Genomic DNA, 19,823 nt, shown 5'->3' on the forward strand with positions numbered 1-19,823 from the left:
ATGAAGACTGGGTCCAACAGACCCTGAGAGGATACTGAGAGTGCAGCCAATTAGGTGACTTTAACTTTGATCCAGGAGACTAAGGATTGGGGCTGAAATTTCATAAATTCAGAGTAAGAAAATCTTCAGGGTTTTTCTATTTGTTTGCTGTTAGTATAACTGAGGAGTAAGAACTACTACACTAGTGGTTCTTGTAAACTAGCAGCATGACCATCACCTAGAAACTTATGAGGAATGCAAATTTCTGGGCTCTACCTTATACTTACTAAAACAGAAACTCTAGACTAGGTAAAGCCCAGCAAAACGCGTTAACAAGTTTTCCAGGTGATTCTGATGCTAACTCAAGTCTGACTTCATGAGCCTAAGAAACATCCTTTCCATCAGCTGAGCCAGGTACTACCACACTAACAATAATAAACCAATTTTTGAGAAATAGAGCTCCTAATATCTGGTTCTCATTACTACTTTTACATGTTAAGAGGAGACCTGTAATGATTTAATGATTAATAATTCAGCTGCACACTGATAATTCCGGATAATGACCTGTATTGTTTTTGCCTTGCTACCATGCCTAGCTATCTGATGGCATAAAAATTCTAATGTACACTGTCTTGAGTTTTGATTTAGAAGGAGTATTTTATATTTATGGATGCAGGATAGTTGGGAATACCAGGTGAAATAACACATTTCTTGCATACTGTGAAAGTTCAGTACTGTCGTTAATTGTTGAACATGGTTTTCACACTTAAACTTGTGCTTTTTTTAAACAACGTTTTTCTCATTAGGAGTTACAGTCATTCACTACACACAACAGAGATGAAAAAAAAAAAACTAACTATAATTTCAAAATTCAGATGAACTAACAGTTTGGTTGTATCCTTCCAGTGTTTTAAGGCTTTTTGTTTTTCTCTTTTTTGCCTTGGTTCTTTTACTGTTATCAGCAATATACAAAATTTTACAAAGACTCTGCTGCAGAGTAGGATAACATATTTGTGAATTTTTAAATGAAATATTAGAGTTACCCTACCCAGCTACAGAAAGTACTGTATTATTTCCTTAATAGACTGGGGGCTCAAATTATAAGGTTCATATTATACACCCACTAAAAAGCTCAAGTTTATGGTTTTAATTAGCTTTCACTGCAAGGAAGAAATTGAGTCCGTTGCTATCAACTTGCACCTTTCTAAGAGAATGGTTCATTTCCCAACACATCCTTTCCCTTGGAAATTTTTACCATATTTCTAATGTTCTGTATCATTCAATTATGATGATACAAAGTCTCACTTATCACTGTGAAGAAGAGAATTCAATCATCAACTCTCTAAATGAGCAGACTTCATCTTTGTCAGTCATCTCTTCTCTGGAAAATGTGTAGAAGCCTGGAAACATCTCAAGCATAAAACGAGCAGTAAATGGGCAGCTAAAAAATAAACAGCCCTTGACACTGCAAGATGCTAGGAATCTGCTCCTAGTCACAAAAGGGACTTAAAGGTAACTACTAACTAATAGATGTCATAGGAACCAAAGATCAAATTTTAAAACTTTTTAGACACTGAAGGAACTCCACAAAGTCTGATTACAATTTCTGTATAGTACTATTTACAGTGTTTGTAAAAGTACTAGCACTACATTTGATAACAGTCTCAGATTAAGGAGTGTCTGCTAAAGGTGATTCCTTCTACTATTTTATGCACTTATTTCAGGTTTGCCTCAAATAAAAGATCATTTATCCTTCTTTCTGATACTTTTTCCTAGTTATAAAACTAGGAAAAAAATGCAAAAATTGGAAATAGGACTAACTGCGAAACGTGATCAAATTTGGGCAAATGTTGATAGAAAAGCAAATGTGGAAAATTAAACAGTTCAATGTTATATATGATTAGTGCAATCAATTTGGCCAGAAAATAACTTCAAGGAGGAATGGCTGGAATGTGATTTTCAACTAAATGACTGTAAGTTTTATTTTATTAATTTATCTGAAAAATAGGCTTACAGGACAATTATCAAAGGAAAGACCTACAAACTCTGCAGTGTGATTGCAATGCCAACCAGGGAAGATATGGGGAGAAGCCGAAAGTATTAATCACATCTCCTTGGTGGGACTACCTCACTAGTTAAGATGAACACTCTAATAGCCTAATCCTGTTAGCCATTAGGATCAATCAACTCCCAAAGGCACTGATACAATGCTCATCATGAACCTTTTTTAAAAAACTACAAATGGGCTCCCTATGAACATTTCTTTCACAGAAAGAAGCATGAGAATAGCAGTGTCTCAGGTCCTTCAGAAATAAAGTTTCTTAACAGGTATTTAGGCTTATATATTGTTCCTTTCAGTCAAGAGTTGACAGATCAATAAATGCTATGCAACGCCTTATGATCACTGTTGATTTTAGAGATGCAACAGTTTAACAACACACAGAGGCACACTAACAAAATGAGTAACTGAAAAGGACATGTTTTCTCATGCCAGAAGTTAAGACAAACACAGACAAGTTTTCATGGGACATCTAGCAAACTAACCTGTTCGTAATTTGAAGATAAAAGCTTCCCTTTTGGCAAAGTCAGGTGGACTCTGTTGTCCTAATCATGAGGACATTAGCCTTGAAGAGGTAGTTTAAATAGTTTAGCTAAGGTTGGGGGAGGGAATAACAAGTGGGATAAGCTCTCAATCATTTCCCATACCCTCATCCCCAATTCAGAGTGATCAGCCAAATAAATTATAGCAAATAGGAGTAAAATATGCCAGACAGGTAAAATTCTGAACTCTTCACAATTATTTTGGCAGAGAAAAATAAAGATTAAATAAGAACTGAATTTTACTACAAATCTGTAAACTAGCATTCTACTGACATTCTATAGAAACTCAGGTCTGTCTTTTTCCTAGTCATAACTAGCTTGTGTTAAGTATACCCAATGCTTTTCATATTTTTTAAAAATGCAAGTTGCTTATAAGGAGATTTGAACTTAAAACTTCTTCTGAGGCCTGCTTAAGATGTTATCTTTGTTATGTCTGTGAGGAGATGTTTGTTTGTTTACTTCCTGGAAAGAAGTGTAGAGAGGCTTTTCCAAAAGGTAACTAAAAAATGTTAAGTATTCTCTGGGTCTGTTACATACAGTTGTGTTGAAAACATATTCCTAGTGTGTCTGGCATACAAACAAACATATACTCATACATAAAAAGAAAGTCTAACAAAACATACCACATACATATACAAACGAAGAAGAGTGAAACAACATCGCACAGGGAATATATTACATATTTTATCCAAACCTGTATATCATTAAAACATAAAAAACAAAAGTGAGCTCAAAAATCAAGTGACAGTAAGGTCCATACCTAACAGTCCAGTGTTTACATCATCTTCATTCTTCAAATTTTCAGCATGTAACTCTGTAAATACAAAAAGAGATGATTTTATAACTTGAACAGAAGCTCAAAGGCTAGAAAGACACGGAGTTCTGGAAACTGCTGTGGAGGTGGAAACAACTGGGTTCAAACCTGGATTCCATTTACTAGCTATGTGACCTTCAGTAAGCAAATAAAATGTCTTTATGATCAACTGCTATGTATTTAAAATGGGAATTTTTATTCCTAAAACATTTTATACAAGGCAAATTACTCGTTTTTGAGTTCAGCTATTTATTCCCCAAAATAAGCACAGTTTAAGGTCTTCTGCAATGCACTTCTACTTACGAAGTTTTATGACTTTATGAACAAAGGCAATCTCTCTGAGTAAAACAGAAATAACTACCTACAAGACAAAACTGAGCTGCTTTGAAAAAAATGGGGGAGGGGAGTGGTAGAGGAATGAAACACTGGCACCCAAATATTTAACACTGACAGTTTACACCCCCAGTACCACTGTAGGAAGAGATCAAACTCTCACATTAACATGTCAATCTGTCTTCTGTATGAAAATCAAGCAGGCAGAGGTGTTAGATGCCATGAACAGCTCATGAGGGGCCTGAAGCAAGGAGGGAAAATAAAAACTATAATTAAACAGATTTAACTCTACTTAGTGAAGTGAAACTAGTACTCGAGTAACATATTGGGTGCTTTTCATACAACAAACTAAGGTAGTTTTTTTCCCCAATAACTTAGCCAAAATCAGTTAGAACTGAGGTTTCAACTCAGGTCTGATTCTTCCCACGGTAAAATATCCAAACACATAATACATTTATACGAGTTCTGGAAAACCTATCAAGGCATATTTCTTTCTATTTCAACCTGGCCAGTATTTCAACTTCAGACACGGAAATGTAAAGCCATTAATCAGAGAAAGAACAGACTAGCTTGCTCTGCAACAGAATTTCACCAATAACACTGGGTTGCAAACTTAGCACAAAACCCGAGGGACTACTTTACCGAAGTAGACATTTTGGCCTGTGCAATGGAAATCCTTGTTCTTCAGGAATTCAATGTGTACAGAACGGGTGGATTGTACACCTCTAACCACTTGCGGATTAAAGTCTTCGAACTTGTATATAGCCTTTTAAAATTACCCTTTTCACCGCCTTCTTTTAAGGACAGTTGTTTTGCATTTTGCTTTATTTTACCAATATTTTATCCCCAAGTGTTCACTGATTTCATTATTTCTTCAAGACTACCAACCTATCAAGACCCTTTCTTAAAACGGGCCTCCTGATTACCGACCAAAGTCTTCTACTTTTAAGAAAAGAGAAGACAAAGGGGAAGACCAAAGAAAGGTGCGGGTGAGGCGTATGGATGAAACCAGCTACCAAGCTTGCCGCCTTCGATGGGGGCGAGGGCGATGAAGGCAAGGGCCACGTCCAAGCTCAACTGAAGTAAACTCTGGATAGACTTTCAAGGCCCCGGCTTCCTTCTGTACCTTTTACGACCAGGTAGGTGACGGCGAGCAGGCAGGCAAGGAGAATGGCGAACAGCAGCGAACAGAGAATTGAGAGGACCTGGACCGGCCAACGCCGAGCCATGGTTTTACCACCCGCATCCGCCGAGAAAATGCCATTGCGTTTATCGGGCAGAACCGGAGATCCGTCCCCAACTGGCCGGAGTACCGAGTCCTTTCTGGGTTTCGACGACGACCCGGCCGAGAACTCCGCCCGCAAATCACGGGCCACTTGGTCGCATCCCTCCTCCTCTTCGACTTCGCCCTCACCCCAGCTATCTCCCAGACTGAAAACGGAATACGCAGGTCGAGCGAACGGGACAGGGGTGCCGGGCCGGCGGCGCAGAAGGGCCGAACGCTTCCCGCTCTCCACAAACGACATGGCGGGAAAAACGCTCAGGCCCTCTGAGGTCCAGCGTCGCCCACCCGCCCCGCCCGCGGTCGCAGTAGCCAATGAGTGGCCGGGCCCCCCGCGGCCTCCACCACTAGGCCCTGGCGCGCAGGGGTGCGCGCTGGGGCAAGAAAGGTGCCATGGGGCCGAGGAGAGGCTGAGAGCCCCTGGACCAGAGCAAGACCCGCAAGCAGTACGAGGGAAGGCGAGCCGAGGCCCAAGGAAGCAGACTTTCCTCTCCCTGAAGCGTTTAGTCTCTCCGCCAGAAACCTCCGCCACCTTCGCGTCACCTCTCAACTAGCGCGTGCCTTCGCAGTCCCAAAGCCGCACCTCCTCTACGCCCGGTCCTAGCGCCCGCCAGTGCCCGCTAACACACACTCCCGAACCAGTTTGCTTTCTCCCATCTTCTCCTCTACACCTGCACTCTCCCCCGGCTTCCCTCATTAACGGAAGCTCAGCGCCTGGCGCCTTCATCTCCCTTAACTGCCCAATACCGCCTTCCCTTTCACAGTGTTCTCCCCGCCCCGAACACAACTTCCCTCCAAGCCTCCACCCCCCGCCCCACCCTGGCGCGCGCTAGCCAGCTGGTGTCTAAGGAGCTCGTACCCGCTCCGGACGACCCCTCCTCTAGCTTGCCCCGCGCCCTCCCTCCGCCTCTAGTTCCGCGCGCGCACTACCGGCCCCAGTCACCGCTAACGCTAGACGCTGCTTACCCTACCCCCATCCCACCCTACCCCACCCCTGGCGGCCTCAGGTTTTGTGGGGTTTAGGTAATTCGGGCGGGGTGGGGGAGGGGGCGTGTTGAAGGTGGCAGGCCTCCACTGGTCCACCCCCTACGTGGTGTGGCAGGTAGTTCGGGAAGCTGGGACACCGTCGTCTTCCCGTCCCCGGGGAAAGTTGGTGGAGTTTTCCCTGCAGGGGAATCGGCGCAGAAACTTCTTCCGTCCCCCTCCCCCAACTCCATGCAGGCGACGCTGAGTTAGGCTGAGGCCGGGGGCGAATCGCCGAAGAGCTGCGAGTCGGCAGCGCAGTCTGATTGGACAGCGGGGAAGCCTGTCAGCCTACTGGCCCCGCTGATCCCGCCCTATAGCGCAGGGCAGCCTTTAACCCTTGGCCCCAGTGGGCGCCAGCCACTCAGATCGCTTCTTGTTGGTATGTGTAGCGGCAGTGGCCGCCGGCGGAGCAGTCTGAGCCCGACGATGAGGCCGGGGACGGGAGCCGAGCGTGGAGGCCTCATGGTGAGTGAAATGGAGAACCATCCTCCCTCGCGGGGTCTCGGGGACGGGGAGCGGAGATTGTCCGGCTCAAGCCTCTGCTCCAGCTCTTGGGTCTCTGCTGACGGCTTCCTGAGGAGACGGCCCTCGGTAAGGGAGCGGTGGGGCAGAGGGAAAGCGGCACAATGAAAAACGGAGTCAGAGAGACAGGAAGCATTCTCCAAAAGGAGAAGAAGATGAGAGTGGACGAAGGAAGAGCTCGAGATGGTGGGATTTGTTCCGAGGGAGAGAAATGGAGAGCGGGGATGCACAAAGGAAAGGAAGTGGGACCCTGGAAGTTCTCAGTAGGCTCGGCCTAGGCAGATGCGCGGTGGAGGTGCTGGGCCCTGGGCGGGGTGAGCGTTTTGGAGAGGTAGGCCGGGTTAAGCTGGGACGGGGAGGCGGAGACGGAGACTTTTTCCGTAGACTTTTAACAGAGTCTGCCAGAATCTTAACTAGTAGTAGTGGTGTTCGCAGAGGGGGGATAGCTGGGAGTATTGGCAGCAGATGACTACCTGGTTTTACGACCTGGAACAATGGACACACGTAAAGAAAGGAGTTGGCTTATAAAAAGCGCATTAAGGTGCCTAAATTGGTTGTTTATGTTTAGTGCTCGTCAATAACAGAGCTTAGTCTTTGGGGGGGAAATATTTTTTTGCATAAGTAATTTTAGCTGTGTTAGAGATCCTATTAGGAAATAATATATTTGTTTGTTAGGAGTGAAGTGTCCCCGGGTACCGACGCTCTCTTTTATAAGATCAGCCCTCATCTCAGTTAATTGGCTAAATTTTCAGCGTTCTAAAGCTTAAAATCAGCTTAGAAATGAATCTGATAATGTGACGTTATAAAATGAACATAGTTAGCTCTCTTATATCTGTGAAGTAGGACAAAGTTGTGGTTTTCACCATAACAGTTAAGCTGGCCTTCACATGCATTTCCTCTCAGTTAGCAAGCCAACTGACAATTGATTAAATCAGCATGCTCTAAAAAACTATGAATTGGGTGTCCGGAACTGATTTTAATTTTTCCATTTTCTGAAATTTGGTCAAGTTAAAGCTCATAAACACTGGTGTAATTCTTTTATTTAAGACAAGAAAGTTTAACCAAGTAATTGAGTCGAACATTAGCCAAATATTATGTCATGCACAGAACTGATTTATAGAAATCAAATTTTTGCGAGTCATTTATTGAAACTTGGCAAATTTTAAAATTGTCCCTCTTTTTCAGATGGGGCACCCTGGCATGCATTATGCCCCAATGGGAATGCATCCTATGGGTCAGAGAGCGAATATGCCTCCTGTACCTCATGGAATGATGCCACAAATGATGCCCCCAATGGGAGGACCACCAATGGGACAAGTAAGAATGTTTTGTTTTTGTTTACTTTTGCCTGTGGTATTCTTATGTCAAAGAATTTCAAAATCTGTGGCATACTTGCAGCTGTTTGTTTCATTTTATGTCAAAATAATGTTTTCAAGTAAGTGAAATGTTGGATAATCATGACACTAATCAAATTTTGATTGTATTGAAAAGTCTTCTGTATAAGAGGTTTGCTTTCTGCAGTAACAAAGCTGAGTTGTTTTTATTTTATTTTGTATTTTTAATTTAAAAGTAGCAATGTATATCTAAGCTTTTGAGTTTAATGGCTTTACTCCCCCCAAGAATGTCAACTGAAGTAATTTGCTATGTCAATACAATTTATGTCGGTGGACGTTGTACCTGCATAGAATCTGAAAACAGCAATCGTTTAGGCCTTTGACTTAGAATGAATTTTATTTCTGAAATAGCTTCCTGTCCTGTGTGTATGTGTGTGGTGGGGGTGGATGTAGGAAGATTCTACTCTGATTTGGTTCTTCATAGGATGGTGCCAAATAGGTAGATTATTTACCACTTACACTAGTTTGTTTTTTTGTTTTCTTAAATGCTTATTGCTTCTGCACTCCTGCTTTTGAGCTAGCTATCCCTTCCATCTCCAGCATAAATTGTAAACAGAAATTTTGTGGGAGTGATTTGGACCAAAAGGTTTTAATGCTGACTCAGTGAATTCAGTAAAACTGAATTCCTAGAAAAACAGTGAAGAAAGGTAACAGGTTTGGTTACCGTAAATAATTTTATGCCCCCTGTTAGGTTCTGTAATACACATATCCTTTGGTGGCTGGGTTCTTTCCATTTAGTATCTGGATAAATCATCAACTGTTTAGGATAACAATATTTTGGAAAGCCAGTCAATTAGGTATGAGCTTTCTGCCAGTTGGGGGCATCATTTGCTTTGATAATCATTTAAACCTTGATGGTTTGAGTTATTGGTGAAATTGCAGTGGAGAAAGGAGCTCACTCTGTGTCTTTTTTTTTTAAACTCGAGTAGAAGGGCTTAATGTCAAGTGGTTTATCCTCTTTTTTTATTTGAAATATAGCCCTTAATTTTGTATAAAAGTCTTTATTCAAAGGCACCAGGCCCAAAAGATTCTACTTGTAGGAGTTCTTTAAATAAAAGAACTATTTATGTTACTTTAGGATAACACAAGTTTTAAAACTCCCTAGGTGATGGAGAAACAACTCTGATTCCTCTTCTGTTTCATTCCATCTCTAAACAGCAAGGAGCTCTTCTTGTTTTCTTAGTAGAGCTGCTCTAACTAGATAATGAGCTTTAAAAAAATATTTATTCTTTAAATGCTCTGGTTCTTATTTAAAATTAGTTTCTTTCCACAGAAAGATAAAATAAAACAATTTGCTACTGCCAGATGCTTCTCTCTTTTCTGGGGCCTTCTGTTTCCATTGGGCCAATCAAGGTAAGTTTTGCAAGGGATTGACCTGCTTACCCTTGCTGTATTGGTGCTATTGCACTACCAAAACCAAGATACCAGCTAAGTCATTTCGAGTAACATGCAGATATTATTTTATTTTTTAAGTATTCATGTACCTCATTGACATAAGCTGGTCACAGTTTGCTTTCTGGCCCTTTCTCTTGACTTTATAGTGACCATCTTCCTAGTAAGGTTGTTTGCTACTTGGTACACATCCATTCAGATACTTTTACCTTGTGGTTTTCTCCTACATTTTTCCTAGACCAGGAATGCCCTTTAAGCTTTTGTGCCTTTATGCTTACCCTGACTATTTAGATGTGTAAAAGTCTGTCTGTCTCTGTTGGCTCCTTTTAGGATAATGATTGAATGACTTAAGAGTCCAGCTTTGAGGAAATGAAGAGAATCCCTTTTTTTCCCCCCCTTAAATTAGGTTATTCCCTTTTTTCCCTCTTGGTATCTAACAAATATGGAGCCCAGATCATGGTAAAACAAATGCTTTTTTTAGGTGTTATAGCAGACTGAGAGGGCATGAATAATATAATCATGTATCCAGGAATCTAATTTAAAGCCCTGTAAAAAACTACCTGAAAATAAGTTGATAATTCTCAAACTTGATCTTTCTTTCTGCATCATGTCGTCTTTCTACCCAACCTCAGAAGTGTTAGTGAGCAGTAAGTGGTCAGAAGATAATAAGAAGCAGGGTGCCTATATAGTTGGCTGCAGTGACACAAAGTTGGTAGGGTTCTGCCATCCAGTTTTAAAAAGTTAATTCACAGATTCTTTAGACTTGGCAACTGAAGGTTATGGAACCTTCATGTATATTGTCTAGTTCACATTAAGATCTCATTTTGGGGCCAGCTGAGGACTATAATTGGTGGCAGTCTTACTTGCTAAATGATTATGGTATTTGGAATGCTATTGAACGTGACATGAAATTTTAAAATTTGTTTGTAAAATAATATGCAGACTGAACATAACAGTCTACGTTAGCCGGAGTTTGTATTTTTTGAAATTAGAGCAAATGATTAAAGGAGTAGTATGTTTTCATTTGTTTTAATTCAGAAGATAACCTATAATGCCCTTTTTAGAATTCAGACTCAATCTGTTAGTAGTAATAAGCATTTGGAAATTATCAAATAGGGCTTAATAATACTCTTTGAAGTTTATCCTGTAAGTTAAATTTACCTTTCTTATTGTACAGTAGCTTCCGATGGGAAAGTTTTGCTTATACTTTTATAGAATTATAGGATCTTACAGTTGGAAGGGACCTTACAAGTTGTATAAATGTTATTTCCAGTAAGAGATTGTATTAAGATATGTATGAAGCTGTCGTCTTTCTCTGTGTGTATTGTAAATAATGTTTTGCTTTAAAATATTTTCACATCTTACTCTTCTGTTGTCTTTTCTACAACATAAACTGTCCTTATACAGGTGATTTTTTTTCTTCAGTTAAGCCCAAGAGAGTCTTCCTCCCCATCTTTTTTCCCCTTTCTTTAATTCTTAATTTTTCTCTTCTTTTAATGAGAAGAGTAGAATAAAAGAATTAAGGTCCCTTTCAGCTCTAACAGCCTATGATTCAATTTAGATCATTTGATAAGGATAGATGATATATATAAGATTTTATGGGTTGATATATAAGAAAATAAGAAATTCTTTTAGTAATGCCTCCCTAATTCTAGTTATTCAGTATTTTTTCTTTTTGCTTTTGTTATTTAAATTGATAAATGAGTAATTCCTCTTTACGTTGGATTTTCTTATTCTCATATTGAATAAGGCAGGTTTTTATAGACCTTATTTCTGTTCCTGTTGCTATCTGAGCTGCATCATGCCTTGGATATCGTTACAACTTTTTAGCTAGTTTTCTTGCTTCAAGCTTGTCCCCTCAAAAACTTTTTAGATTTCAGTGAGTTATTTTCTTGCCCTAGAACTTTCAGTGTTTTCCTGTGCCTATAGCTTAACATCTACTTTCTACAACTTAACTTTCAGTGATCTCTTGGTGTATAATTCAAAGCATGATTCTGAGCTGCATGCCTTTGCATTCCCTAATATGAATTCGGACTGGTCTTCTCATGGTATTTTGAGTGATTATATTATTTCACGACCAAGCTTGTGTTTTTCTTGCTCTTCTGCCCCCACCAGCTCATTACCACTGTGAACTTTATTTACCTAAATTCTGCCATTTGAAGTCCTGTCTTCTCCAAGAGGTTCTCAGCAATAAATTTGCCCAGCATACATCTCCCCTTCAGATTATCAAAATAAAATCCTATGTAATCTGCCCATAACTCTTACTGTTTCACTTATTCTAGCCTTGTTTTATTATGGTTTTACTTGCTTTGTCTTTTCAATGAGTAATAGATTGTAAGCTCTTAGAGGGCAGAGGCTGTGATCTGAACTTTTAAGAAGTCTATAGTGCTGAGCACAGTTCTTGGCACATCATGGGTGCTCAGTAAATTACTTGTTGAATGAATGAAACAAACACAGATACTCTTTCCTACAATATAAGCCAGGAGATCAGTCAGTTACATGTAACTGTTTTCAGTAGTTACTTATGACTTTACATTGCTACCACTTATTTTTAGAGTCTGCCTTTACAATTGATTTTTCATTTGACAAAAATGGAAGAGAAATAAGATGAAATACGTAAGTAATATTTGTTTGGTGAATAAAATTAAAGAAGTTACTTCCATTTACTTTACAGGCAAGTGTATTTCTGTCTGTATGACTTCATTGGTGATCATCTCTTTAAGTTTTGCCACATATTTTTCCATACCCTAGGGAGAAATGATTTGAAATATAGGCCTTCCAGAACCAGTATATTGTTATCTTAGATTGATCTGACTATGACTAATGTTATAAGTTGATTTGTTGTTGCTTTTAAGTTATCGTCATTTTTGGGTGTTCACAAAGTCCTTCCCGTGTAATTGGACATTAGCTAGTGACAAAAAGATTTTTTTTTTTAGGTTGTCTACTTACAGATTGTTGAATCTGGGTAACTTTCTTTATGCATTTATATTACCCAGGTGAGTACATTTTAAAAAATAGATTGACCCATACCTAACGTGTTGATATAACTTTTGGCCTGTGAATACAGTGAGATTTTGATAGGTTTTAGTTTCATTATCTTTACATGGCAACTTATTTAAGTATGAATTTATTCAAAAACTTCAGCTAGAGTAGTATTTCTAAGTATATGGGGATTACTTGGAGAGATGTTAAGGAGACTGTGTCATTTTGGAAGAATGAACTATACCCCTTAGCCCCTGGGGTACCTGCCCTGAGATTCACAGGGTGCAGTATTTTCTAAAGATGTCAAGTTTTGCTGAAGCCTTTTAAAACTTTTTACCTAGTATTTTCAGTTTTATTTGGCCATCTTTCCCTCCCCCACTTCTGCAGTTTCCATTACTGCCCCCCTTGTCTGTTTATTTTGCTTTGTCTATCACATTGCATAGAATTAACGTTGCCTAAAATTTAACATTTTGTGAGAAATGGATTGGGAACATTTATCCATTTAGTCTGCTTTTTAAGAGAAAAGGGCATATTAACACACATAAACGTGTGTGTGTGTGTAAGTCGCTCAGTCGTGTCTGAATCTCTGCGACCCCATGGACTGTAGCCTGCCTGGCTGCTCTGTCCTTGGAGTTCTCCAGGCAAGAATACTGGAGTGGGTTACCATTCCCTTCTCCAGGGGATCTTCCCAACCCAGGGATTGAACCCAGGTCTCATGCATTGCAGGTGGACTCTTTACCCTCTGAGCTCCCAAGGAAGCCCAGAGCAACATTGAAATTAGTAAGTATTAACACACATAAATGTAACAGTTTGTACAGTGCAACAAATGTATTCGTTAATGGTGGGATCAAAAAAGGAAAGTGAATAAAAGGACTTCCCTGCTGGTCCAGTAGTTAAGTGTGTGCTTCCTCTGCAGGGGTAGGGGCACAGCTTCCACCGCTGGTGGAGGAACTGAGATCCTGCATGCCACGAGGCACAATCCAAAGTAAAGGAAAAAGGAAAGAATAGATTGTAACAAGCTAACTCGTTGGTTTTTAATTGGATTTATTAGAAATTTTGATGGCATAACTTCTGGTCATTATGAAGTAGTACATCAATAGATATAGATTTGGCACCTATATATATATATATACACACACAGCTATGTACTAGTGTACTAGAGTTTTTGTAGAAATAATTGGCCTAAGTTGTAAAGGTTTATAAGTAGGAATCTGTGGATATACAGTGTCTCGTAAAGTTGTCGTTGGTCTTGCATTCTTATTTCCTATTTCCATATCTTCACGTTTCTGTTGTCAGTTTAGCCAGTAGACACTATCCATTTTAGTCAGTAGGCGTTAAGCCTCTTCTTGACTATGCATCAGTACAAAGACGAACACTGTTTGTGTACCCTGCACTCAGGGAACTTAAGGAATTACTCAGATGCCTGGCCAAACTCGATTTTCTCATCTTTCAACTGCTGATTGGATTGTCATGATAGTTGTAGATATTTGGATATTTAGTGAAAATGACTTTTATATCTGCTTTTTTCTCCCTAGTCAAGTAATCATGTTTCTTCTACTTATTAAAAAAGGTTCATTGTAGTTGGTGGTCACTAAATATTTTTGCATGTTGGGCTTGAAAGAAAATCTGCTTCTTTCTTAATTAGTAATCCACTGCTCTCAAAGTGAAAATATGAATATTCTCCAAATCTGCGAGTTGCTGTTTGCCAAATCTCTTAAAGGACTAAACATGTCAGCAAGTGAGAACTGAGTTGAAATGTAGTTTGCTTTGTCTTAGGCTTTTTTTTTTTTTAACAAAATTTTCATCTCATTTATCTTAGACTTATTTTTAAAACAATTTTCATAATTAGCTCCTGATCTGTTTGGGCTAAGACTTCCTGAATTTTGATTAACGAATGAGCATTAAATTTCTGTTTGAAAACATGGACTTGGTATACTTTATTTGGTCCTCAGGTATCAAGAAAGTTATTAATGCTCAGAACGATGATTTTAAGATGATTGCATATTTTTTATCATATTTTTATTAAATAAAGTAGACAGTCACTCTTTCCTTCTGCAGATGCAAGCACTAATCATGATGTTGTCTACTGCAGGTGTTTTGAGTCTCTGCTATATCTGCATAATTAAGTTTCATGTAGACAAATATCTAGTGATTTAGCTAGATACAATAGTAAATCTAGTTTAAAGCATTTAGGGTAGTAATAGTCTTATGTCCCTCTTTGCTTTTGTCCTAGAGGACTTGAATCCAGAAAGAGGCTTAGTTGACTTTTTAGAGTAAGTTTTATAAAATCTTTAATTGCATGTGACATGAAACACCACAATTTGTGTGTGTCCCCAGTATGTTTAGAGCTTCTTAAAAATTAAAAGTTCATTTTTATTCAGGTCCTCTCTAAGTTTTCGTGTCACGTATATTTTCCATACCTTCATTTAAGAAGTTTTGGGTTTGACAAGAGACAGTGGACTAAATATTTTAAACTCCTTACTTGCTCTTTTTTCGTATAGTTTTGTAAGGTTTCAGGGAGTAGAACTGATACCTAATCTGTGTTAAAATCATAATTTTTATCACCATGTTTGTATATAACTGATTCATATGCCCTATTGAATTTGATCCAACCAGATTCAAAAGTGGATTGGCTAGATTTTAGAGAGGAATAATAAGGCTTGGAGAGTTGAGTGACTTGTAAAGTGACACTGAGGAGCTAGCACTAAATGTGATCCTTAATCTAGGATTGACCTCTTGTTACTTGTTTTGATTCCTACTGAAAGGGATGGTTTTACAGTATTTACTAGATGTCTTTAAAGAACTGAAGTTCTATCTAACAGATAGCTAGGGAATAGACTAAAGAAGGGGCAACATGAGGGATACTTTATATGAGTTGGAGAGCAGTTGTAATAAAACAACTTTCATTTATTGAGTGCTGCTTTAAGTGCTTGTGTGTATTCATGTGTTATTCCCTTTAATTCCTACAATAATCCTATCAGATGAGTATTTCCTCGTATTGTGGGTGAGGAAATTGAGGGTTAAGGAAAGTTGCCCAGGGTCACACAACTAGGGTAGGAATTCTGGCAATCTGATTCCAGAGTATACTTAATAGCTGTACTAGGCTGCTTCCTTGTATTTCTGTATGAGATTATGCCATTACATTACACCTTAGAATTTGAAGGAATAGTGTTTTACTTCAGTGATTCTAAAGTCTCCAGGTTAAAAGAATTTAGCAAACTAATAATGACTACTGGAGGTTGACTTATTAAATGGAAGGTTTTACTCCATGTGGAAGTGGTTTTGCAAATATCTATTTTTTTGTTTAAATGTTGTATCAGAAAGTGACAGATGTCTGGAGTTTATTTGTAACTGTAGATGAAGAGGAAGTAAATGATTGTCCCAGAATGCAGCCACTTATTTTGGGTTGTTAAGAATATGCTTTAAACAGGTGTTTCTATTTATTTCCAATTGAATGAACATTTACTTACATTCGAAGATGTAGTTTTCACATTTATTCAAAACTTAATATTTTGCATTCATATATTTATATATAAGATAAGTTAGTGGTATAGGAAATAGTTGTCTTTAAATACTATACTTACTAGGCTCTGTAGAGTGTGTTGTGGAATTAACTTTAGCACATTTAAAAGGAACCAAATGTAAAGGCGAGACTCAAACTTATCAGTTTCCAGCTACAAGGGGAGCGAGAGTGGTCTTTTAAAAGTCAGCCAAATTCAAGAGTTAATATTTAGACAAAAAATAAGTTAGGTTATGTGATTTCTTTCCAACAGGAGAAACTTCAGGAAATAATTATGAAGAAAAGAAACTTTGAGGTGCCAATGTGAAGATGTGCACTTTTGTTTTCATATCATAATAAAATTGGGCTAATTTACATTTTGTGTAACTAATTTGCTATAGCATTAACAGGACTGCTTTTATTACTGAAATTTTTTTAAAATTAAAATATCTAGAGTGATCAATGAATCATGCTTGTTTTTGTCTAACATGAGAAATTTTCTAAACTAGGATGCTAAGAATGACTGAGTGGATTGTGTGGTGCTCCCTAGTTTTTACTCATTTTTTTACTTTCTGCAAATGGATGATTCTTAGAATTTTCAAGAGATTTTCTTGATTTAACTTTTATCATTAAAAAAAGAGAAATATATCACTCAAATCATTGCCTGCCTACTTTGAAAAAGCATATCAAGTTGTGTATGAGTTATTTTTTTTAAAGGTGCCAAAGTGTCCATTATATTTAGATGCTTAATATTTTAGGCAATTTAGTTTATATCTCAAGTATGCCTTTCACCCTTCTCATTCTTTCTTTGTCTCCTAACAACTAAAAATTCTTAATTATAGCACTTAATATATTTGCTAAAGTAGCTTAAGTAGAAATTTGTGAAGCTCTACAGGGAGGGTCATATGTAATTTTTTAGTGTGCTTCTCAGCAAGCTTAGTGTAAGCTACCACTTTGAAGCTTTAAGAGGATCTGGCTTATGGAATTTGTTGTGGCATTATTGTAGCAACTGTGCAAGAATTGTTCCCTTTAACCATTTTGAATGAATATCCTGTCTTTGTTGAACTTAAGATCTCATTATTGATGAGAAATTCCATTATATTGTATTGGCCAAAGAGTTTGTTTGGATTTTTGGAAAAATCCAAACTCTTTGGCCAACAGAATATTACATGCCCTGAGTGAGAGAAAACAAACTTAAATGAGAAGTCTGTGGATACAGTGGGATGCCAAAGGGCTGTTCCCTGCCTGTGAAGCAAGAGATAATCTGCCATGTAAAAAGGGACAGCAAAGCAACTCAAATGTCTCGACTTTGCTAATTGGGCAAAAGTGAAGTGAAATCGCTCAGTCGTGTCCAACTCTTTGTGACCCCATGGACAGTAGCCTACACCAGGCTTCTCCGTCCATGGGATTTTTCTAGGCAAGAGTACTGGAGTGGGTTGCCATAAGCAAAAAAGTCACTTCTGAGGATTTAAACCACAAGCCAGTTCTGTCATAAGCTTGCAGCCTAGATTCCCATTACCATTGTGGTGTTAAAACAAATAAGTAACTTAGAAAAATGTAATGGTCTCAGATTGATGATGCTGCCAAGTGACTGGCGTCAGTCAACACAAATCCTCCAAAGGAATTCAGCTTCAGTCAGGCAGGTTGACACATGCATCTCCATATTAGGTGTATCCTAATTAATGCAAAGTGGAAATCGTAGCAGTTCTGCAAAATAGATTTTTCAGACTTTGAGAAACAAGCTTTTCTATGATGTGCAAGTCTCTGTAGGAGCTCTTAATTTTATCAGATTCTTGTAATAGTTTTTCATGAGAAACAGTACTTTGTGTATTTATGTTTTTGTCCCTTGGTTTCATGTTAATAATGTAACAGTTTAGCTTTAGAATTAAACTAAAGATCTGTTTACTTTTAGAGGGCTTCCCAGGTGGTGCTAGTGATAAAGAACCCACCTGCCAATGCAGGAGAGATGCAAGTTGGATGCCAGAGTCGGGGGAGATTCCCTGGAGAAGGAAATGGCAACCCAGTCCAGTGTTCTTGCCTGATACTCAGTTGTACATAATTTAAGAATCTTACCAGTGTTTGTTAGGATGAACAAGCTTTTAACTGGTTGCTACCCTTCAAAATATACAGAGATTCAGAAGGAGAATTTAACTTTTTATTTAACATTAAATTTCATCATGTAACCAGTAGCACGAGTACTAATCTATAAAGGCAAATTTTTGAGATGTTTTAAAATCTGAAGTGTGGGAAGAAGAACAATTGAGAGAACTCTGTCAAATTCTCTTCAGATATTCTTTGCTATCTCATTGACCTGGTCTAGTAAAATTTTTGTTATATGTAAGCCCTTTTATGCTTTGTTTTAAGATGGGCTTTGATCACGGTGTCTTACTGAAGTAGAGTATTTCAGTTTGCAATTTAATTTATCTGCACAGTCGTTTGTACTTCTGTCCATGTGGAAATATTCTATTGCATGATGGAGATTTTACCCCACTTTTAAAATGTCTTTAATCCTTTTTTTAAGAAGTAAAATTAGGACAGAATTCTTTCAGTTTGGTTGTTTAGTTTTAAAGACATCATTCCAGAAGGTTTGAAAAGTAGAATGAGAAATAAATAACCCATATTATCATTTCTGGTAAATTTTATTCCAGATTTTATGGTGTATATATATCTGTGTTTCAAAATTTTAATCATAGTGTATGCACTGTTTTGATTATCACTTTTTCCCAGTCATAAGCATTTTACATGTTGCCACAAAAGTCTTCGTAGCCACAATTTTGGTATTAATGTGGAATTTATTTTTCTTTTAATTGAAGTCTAGTTGATTTGCAATATTGTGTTAGTTCAGGTGTACAGTGCAGTGATTTGGTTATATGTGTATATATACATGTATATTCTTTTTTTTAATTTTTCATTATAGTTTATTACAAGATGTTGAATATAGTTCTCTGGACTGTACAGTAAGTCCTTGCTGTTCATTTTGTATATAATAGTGTGCATCTGTTCATCTCATATTCCCAATTTATCTTTTCCCTTCAGTGTCTTTAATTCTTATGAGAAAAGACTTTGGTTTCTCTGTTTGGCTTAGAATCCTAGTTTGGGGATGTGTTACTAGCTTTTGATTTTATATACAGACCATTTTAATAGCAGGCCATTTCTCTCTGTTCCCCACTATGCTTCCCCTCAAAATTTGTTACTTAGTTTTTTAAGAATTCAAACATACTTTGCTGTTAGCCTAAAGCAGAATTAATTGTGAGGATCTATCTGTTGAAGGAAGAAGGAGAAAAAGCCTAATTCTGTTAGTCATGGGGTTGTAGAGGCTCGTCAATAATTTGTTTTGAAATTCTGTACTTTAAAAAAGAAAACATTATTTGACCTATATTTCAAATTCTAGTCACATGTTTTCTGTCAAGTTTTTGTTTAGTGATGTTTAAACAATTTATTGAATGTTTTGAAGAATAAAAGGCTTTTTTTGTTAATTTTTTTCATCCATAAATACCATACAACTTCATTTTAATGATACTTAGCCTGGTTTTGCATCATGAGTTGACTGACTTTCACAAGTAAATAAACATCAGTGTTTGAGTGTTCTCCTCTACTTTCAGTAGGCTTTATATGTTTCTATGGACCAATGTGCTTCTTTTTTGTTGTTCCTATTTTTTAGATTGCTCATCTAATTTGAAACTGCTGAATAACTGGTTACCTTGTTCCAGTACCTGTGATTGTTTTATATAATTTTATCTCTCTTCATGTTTTCCTTACATTTGTTCATATTAAAATTATGATGTGAGATTGTACTAAATATATGACAAATCCTTTGGAAATTTGTGTCAGTTTTTGTGATTTTTATTCATAGTAGTGAAGATTTATTCATAGGTTTGGATGACAGTCATTGGTAGATGAGATTAAGCTATCAAGCTAATACTTTCTTTTTTCAGATATGCATATGTATATGTGCTTTAAGTTTTTCTTTATAGATTTGAGCTTAGATTTGAGTTTGAA

General features: G+C 38.0%; 2 protein-coding genes across 10 annotated transcripts in view; one reads left to right on the forward strand and one right to left on the reverse strand.

Moving 5' to 3' along the window:
- ARL6IP6 (ADP ribosylation factor like GTPase 6 interacting protein 6) overlaps nucleotides 1–5,786 on the reverse strand; it is a 34,100-nt gene extending 28,314 nt beyond the window's left edge. For 2 of the 3 annotated variants that reach the window (XM_061135303.1, XM_061135304.1), the window contains exons 1-2: nucleotides 4,854–5,786; nucleotides 3,341–3,394 (exon numbers count right to left, since the gene is read on the reverse strand). In XM_061135303.1, coding sequence (XP_060991286.1) covers nucleotides 3,341–3,394; nucleotides 4,854–5,253 — 454 coding nt within the window. In that variant the 5' untranslated portion in view covers nucleotides 5,254–5,786. The remainder of the gene's footprint in view (nucleotides 1–3,340; nucleotides 3,395–4,853) is intronic. The other variant, XM_061135302.1, reaches the window with a different exon arrangement.
- Nucleotides 5,787–5,985: 199 nt separating this feature from the next.
- The window catches only part of PRPF40A (pre-mRNA processing factor 40 homolog A), a 61,186-nt gene continuing 47,348 nt past the window's right edge, over nucleotides 5,986–19,823 (forward strand). For 2 of the 7 annotated variants that reach the window (XM_061135295.1, XM_061135297.1), the window contains exons 1-2: nucleotides 5,989–6,626; nucleotides 7,743–7,874. In XM_061135295.1, the coding sequence (XP_060991278.1) occupies nucleotides 6,417–6,626; nucleotides 7,743–7,874 (342 nt within the window). In that variant the 5' untranslated portion in view covers nucleotides 5,989–6,416. Of the gene's footprint in view, nucleotides 6,627–7,742; nucleotides 7,875–19,823 lie in introns of all 7 variants that reach the window. The other 5 variants (XM_061135296.1, XM_061135294.1, XM_061135299.1 and 2 more) reach the window with 5 other exon arrangements.

Source organism: Dama dama, chromosome 33, assembly GCF_033118175.1.
Source record: "Dama dama isolate Ldn47 chromosome 33, ASM3311817v1, whole genome shotgun sequence".
Classification (NCBI taxonomy): domain Eukaryota; kingdom Metazoa; phylum Chordata; class Mammalia; order Artiodactyla; family Cervidae; genus Dama; species Dama dama.